Source organism: Phascolarctos cinereus, unplaced genomic scaffold, assembly GCF_003287225.1.
Source record: "Phascolarctos cinereus isolate Bilbo 61053 unplaced genomic scaffold, phaCin_HiC Scaffold_5;HRSCAF=322, whole genome shotgun sequence".
NCBI lineage: Eukaryota > Metazoa > Chordata > Mammalia > Diprotodontia > Phascolarctidae > Phascolarctos > Phascolarctos cinereus.
In genome coordinates, this window is record NW_027555958.1 from 420,917,252 (window position 1) to 420,923,251 (window position 6,000).

At 44.5% G+C, this 6,000-nt stretch overlaps 1 protein-coding gene across 3 annotated transcripts in view; it reads right to left on the reverse strand.

The window, feature by feature from the left end:
- Window positions 1-5,767, reverse strand: part of RCSD1 (RCSD domain containing 1) — an 87,030-nt gene extending 81,263 nt beyond the window's left edge. For 2 of the 3 annotated variants that reach the window (XM_020974688.2, XM_078156516.1), the window contains exon 1: window positions 5,556-5,766. In XM_020974688.2, coding sequence (XP_020830347.1) covers window positions 5,556-5,561 — 6 coding nt within the window. In that variant the 5' untranslated portion in view covers window positions 5,562-5,766. Of the gene's footprint in view, window positions 1-5,555 lie in introns of all 3 variants that reach the window. The other variant, XM_020974689.2, reaches the window with a different exon arrangement.
- Window positions 5,768-6,000: the final 233 nt, after the last annotated feature.

A 6,000-nucleotide genomic window follows, 5' to 3' on the forward strand; every position in this document is an offset into this window, starting at 1 on the left:
TACTTACTATGCTCCAAACACCATTGTATATGTACATATTGTCTTTACCATAGAATGTACGCCCTTTGAGGGCAGGGCAGCTTCATTTCTGCCTTAAAGCCCCAGAGGCCTAGCCCAATACCTAGAACATAGCATGTGTTTAATAAATGCTTGTTGGTTGATCGATAATGTGTTAGAAAATGATTGACTGAATAGAACAGGTCAAGGAAGAAGGGCACTAATGGGGTCAAAGAGGAGGTGCACCTGATTTTGGACCTGAAGAACAGGAAGGATGTCAACAGAGGGAGATCATGGAATTTAGAGTTGAGAGGGATCCTAAAGGCCATCTAGTCCAACACTGTCATTTTATAGCAGCTTCCAGGTGGCACAATGGATAGAGAGCTAAGCCTAGAGTCAGGAAGACTTGAGTTCAAATCCATCTTTAGACACTTAATAACAAGTCACTTAATTTCTCAGCCTCAGTTTCTGCAACTATAAAATAGGGATCATTATAACATCTACCTTCCAGGGTTGTTGCAAGGTTCAAATGAGATAATATTTATAAATTATTAAGCATATAATTAGGCACTTAATAAATGCTTGTTTCCTTCCTTCCTTTAGGATGAGGAAACTAAGGCACAGAGAGGTTGAAATGACTTGCCTAGGGCAACACATCTAGTAAATGTCAGAGGTAGAATTTGAATCCAGCTCTTCCTGACTTCAGGTCCAGCCTTCTACCTACTTCATTAAACTGCCTTTACAAGGAAAATGAAGTCCAGTTAGGTTAGATTATTTGCCCAAGGTGTCTAGTAAAAAATAGAATTGGCACTTGAAAAACAGATCCTTTGACTCCAAATCTAGTATTTCTTCCCTCTACATCCATATTGGAGGGTAGGGGTGAGGGTAGGAGTTTGATCCAAGCATCTTCAGAGACTTAGAAGTGGAAAAGGACAGGATGAGAAAGAAGGAAAGCGAGCTGTCCAGCATGGCGGGAGGTTAGGTTAGTGTGTCTACCCTGTGAAACAAGACTGGAATCTGAGGCTGATCATGATTAAAAATGGGTTCCCTAAGAACTTTAGCCAGGCCTCAGTTGGAATGAATGAATGAATGAATGAATGAACATGGATGTTCTATTTGGAGTTACTCTATGTCCTCAAAAACGACAAAACTCTATTTCATTTTTTAAAAAATTATGTAATTCACGCTGTTCACAGATTCAGTCCTGGCTAGTCCTCTAATTAATCAAGTTGTCAGGACACAACATAATCACAATTCCCAGACTCGCAGATTTAGGGCGGGAAGGAACTTTAGAGTTCATTCTACTCTAGCCTCCTTGTTTCACAGAGAAGGAAACTGAGCCGCAGACAGGTTAAATGACTTACCCAAGTAACACAAGGAGAAAATGGCAGAGCTGGGATTTGAAATCAGGCCTCTGACTCCAAAACCAGCCTTCTCTACCTTTGTCAGGCTGCCAACATTTGCATTCTGGAGTCTCAAGCAACTTTTTGCAAAGGCAATTTGTCCTTGGCCATGGGGGATCCCTTCTTTTTCATCGAGGTATCAACACTTGCTCAGGCAGCAGCTACTTAGCCCTAGCCATTCAAAACCTACCCCTGTAAAATGAATCCTCTGGGAACTCTGTTCTGACCTGCCTTTGGCCCTCAGGCAACAACCTGCCTAAGAACCCAAAATAGGCCTCCTCTTATCTCGTAGCCATTTTTTTTTTTTTTGCAAACAGATTAGACCGGTCTTTTAGTGGGAGTAGTCATAAATCACGGTGAGCCACCGGAGGGCCCCACTAGAGCTTATGGGAGATCCCTTCTAGCAGGGAAAACCAACCCTCAAGGCTGAGGCCTTTCCTTCCCCTGTGGTTCCTTTCACTCAGCCCACGAGAAGCATGGCACAACTGTGTTCTCCCTAGGAAACAGCCTAGAGATGAGGGCCTATTCTTGCCTTGCTGATGTCTGTGGTTTCTGAACCGTATCTGGGAGGAACAGAGGGCCACTCAGACTTGAATCTGCACCAGCAGAAGCTGCCCAGGTCTTATAAATGAGTGGACTGACTTATTTTGGGGCTGATGAGACTGCCCTCTCCTGCCCCCTTAAATAACTAAAGCTCCTTCCTGCTTTTTAAACCCTGCTTTAGGGATCACCCCATTCTCTGCAGCCAACAGCAACAGAGCCAACCACAGCACCGAGTTACAAAATGAGCTTGAGGAAATGTTGGAGTATTGCACATTAAACCTCCAAGGTGACTCCAAGGAGCCTTAGCTAGCTTTGGGGTGGGGGGTTGGGGGAGGTGGAGAATGGAGTGCTGGGAAGACTTAGAACAGCTCTGGGGCTGCTTCTCGTTTCATCCCTGTAGGAGACATCATGACAGGAGTGTGGAAGTGGAAAGAATCTGAACCTTGTTTTACAAAATAGGGTGATGATCCTGACTCTGGTGCTTTGTGAGAACGGTAAGTCACAAGGAGAAAGCCGCTTCAACTCTGCCAGCTTCGGTTTCCTCATCTGTAAAATGGAGGTAACAATACTACTGTGGGGTTGTAGGGAGAATCAAGTCAAGTCAACAAGCATTTACTAAGTCCCTACTATGTGCCAGGTACTGTGCTAAGCCCTAGGAACACAAAGAAAAGTAAAAGACAGTCCTTGTTCTCAAGAAGCTGACATTTTAATGAAAGAGATAACTTGCAAACCATATACAATCAAGATACACACAGGATAAGGGGCAGCTAGGTGGTGCAGTGGATAGAGCACCAGCCCCGAAGTCAGGAGGACCTGAGTTCAAATCTGGCTTCAGACCAAACACTTGACACTTACTAGCTGTGTGACCCTGGGCAAGTCACTTAACCCCAACTGCCTAAAGGCAAAAAAAAAAAGATACATACAGGATAAATCAGAGATAATCTCAGAGCATTAGAGACTGGCAAAGGCTTCTTGCAAAATGTACTACTAGTGAAATTTAAAAAGTTAGGAAAATCAGGAAGGAGAGAATCCCAGGCACAGGGGACAGATAGCCATTGACAATTCCTGGAGTTGGTAGAAGGAGTTTTGTGTTCAATGCATAACAAGGAGATCTGTGTCCATTGTATCATAGAGTACATGGAGGCGAATGATGGGAAGAAGTTGGTTTGAAATCTCCCTTGGTCCCTCGACAGGTGCACAACTTTAGGCAGCTCAACTAACTGTCAAAGTCTCAGTTTGCTCATTTGCACCACAGGGATGAAAATACATGTACTGTCTGCCTCATGGGGCTGTTGTGAGGAAAGGATTTTGCAAACTTTGAAGCACTCTACAGTTGCAAGTTATTATTACTGTCATACATCTAGCCAGGATGTTGTGAAATTAGGGAGTGATCTGGAGAAAGACTGTACAGATCGTTAGAAAGTATGGCAATTCTCCTGCTAAACGCGTGCATGTGGAGCTCAGGCTGGAACATGCCACCAGAATGCAGAATGTTCAAAGGGCAGTCCCTGGAGCCAGCCAGGTTGGTGGGACTACTTGTGGGGAACTTGTACCAATTTTCAGTCCCAACATGCTCTTCTCTTATCTACTGATTGAGGTTAGATTTGTCTCTCTTAGCTGACCCCTCCAGGGATGCTCTCTTAGCTGACCTCTCCAGGGATGCTCATTCTGCTGCTATACTTTTCCCTTGTAATGTCCGAAGCCCTAACATTACTTTAAGTCAAGAATCACGGTGGTACCATGTAGACATTAACAGAAGCCACAAAATCAGAGTGAGGGGAGGGAGTAGAGTAGCCATCATATCACTGGCTATAAGATGTTTGATACCCCTAGCTGGGGGATTACCAACAGCATCAGTAACTCACATTTATGAAGGGAATTATAAATTACAAAGTGCTTTCATAACTGGATTATAGGATTAAGAGTTGGGAGGGAACTTACAGACCATCTAGTCATACCTGGCTCCTGTCGCCATCTCTCATCTCTGTGCCTTTGCACCAGCTATCCTCAGTGCCCTGAATGCACACCATTCTCACCTCTGCCTCTAGCTTCCTTCAAAGCTTAGCTTAAGTTCCACCTGGGAGGTCCTTCCTGATGCTACCCAGTGACTACCACCTCCTCCTACCACTTAACAAGAAAAAATACCTTGTAATTATTTTGTATATACTTATATGTATATATGTTTCCCTGAATAGGATGTAAGCTTTTTGAAGAAGGGTAGTGTTTCATTTTTGTCTTTGTACTCCCATGCCTAACTCAATATCTGACAGAGAGTAGATCCTTAATAAATGCTTGGTGATTGACACTCCAGAAACTTGAAACCAAAAGTTAAGTTTAAGTGACTTGTCTGGAGTCACATGGGAAGGAAGTGTTAGAGCCAGAATTCTAATCTAGGTTTTCTGATTCTAAATTAAATGCTTTTTTCCATCACACTCCCCTGGAGGTAGGTAGTGTTTCTTTTGGTCTGTTGAATTAATCAGTCTTTGAACCTTCCTGTGTTAAAACTCCCTTTACCAAGGCAGGTAGGCAACTCAATAGTAATCTGCAGTCTTAGATAATTGTCTGGGGGGTTGAGAGGTTAAGTGATTTCCCCATGGTTACAGTCATATCAAAAGCAGAATTTGAACCCACATCTCTACCTAAGTGAGTCTCTACCTAATCCTCTGAACTACCTGTCCATGACAGCTATAATTATTTCCACTTCAGAGACGAAAACCTGAGGCTCATAGTCACAGAGCTAGTAAGTGATGGAGCTCAAACCCAGGTCTCTCTTGACTCCAAATCTGTAAGTTTCAGAAATAGTGGAGAACACTTTAAAATTCATCTGGGAAGCAGTGGGGCAGAGAAGCACCAAACTTTTACTATGCTCTCCCCCCCCCCCACACACATATGCACCACACACTGAAAAAGATTATAGAGCAGCCCGGCTGTATAAGGAAGAGTGAGCGTCCTCTGACTGCTTAGCTAAGGGGGATTTTTCAGGAAGTGATGGGGGAGATGAGGTAGAGGAAAAGAAAGACTTCAGAAACAATTTAGTGACTGGTCCCCAGTCTGCAAAAAGAAATTGTGTTCTCAACAGGCTTGCATCAAAGGGAAGTTTTTGCCATTTGTTTCTGTTTTAGAACCCATCCCTGCAGACCTTGGGGCTTCCGCTTTCTTTAGAGTCTCTCATGTGCTTGCTGATTTCTGCTTTAAAAAATTCCACAGCCACTGTGATCACTGATCAAAAGGTTCAAAGCCCTTAGAAGCTTCACCCTCCTCTTTCCCGACCCTTCCTCTTTACCTACTGACCCCACTGCCCTATCCCTTGGGAGGAAATGACAGTCCTTCTTGCCCAGATTAGGGGAATTGGGGAGGGTGGAGAAGACCTAAGTGTCTGTATAGGATATGTCCAGACTAGCAAGTTCTTGCCCTTCTCCTATGGCCAGTTCAGAATGACCCTCATATGACCTTCTGTCTCCTCCGCCTCCCCTTCTTGAGAAAGTACCATGTGAAGTGGAGGTAACATTCAGTCAATCTGTGAGTCAGTCACATACTCTGACCTGCACTGATCGTGAGAAACCCGGACACTAATGCACACGCACACGGTTTTAGGCAACAAACTCCCATTACCTCCATGTCTTCCAGGTGTAGAATGAGTGTCTGCTGTGGAATCCCTCGAACGGAGGTGCCCTGATCCTCGTGGTGTACGCTGTATTTTCCTTTTTCTTAGCCCTGCCTAGGAAAAGTTTCTTTCTAGCACCAGGCACTGCACGGGGGCGGTCACAGAGCCCCAGCTCAGCTTGAGAACTGACAGAGACCAGAGTGGCTGTGCACCAGAGAACAAGGAAGGAGGGAGGGAGGGAGGAAAAGAGGGTGGGGAGAGGAGGAGAGGAGGCAAGGCAATCAGGGTTTAAATTTAGACACAAATCTAAACAGATATTGTCCCTCCCAGAGTGCAGAACTCAAGAGAAGGAGCAGCAAACTCCATTAATCTGCCCAAACATGGGGATGAGATGCTTGCATTTTCCCAATTTCCCTCTTTATTTTTACTGCCCACTTTACTTCCATCTATCTG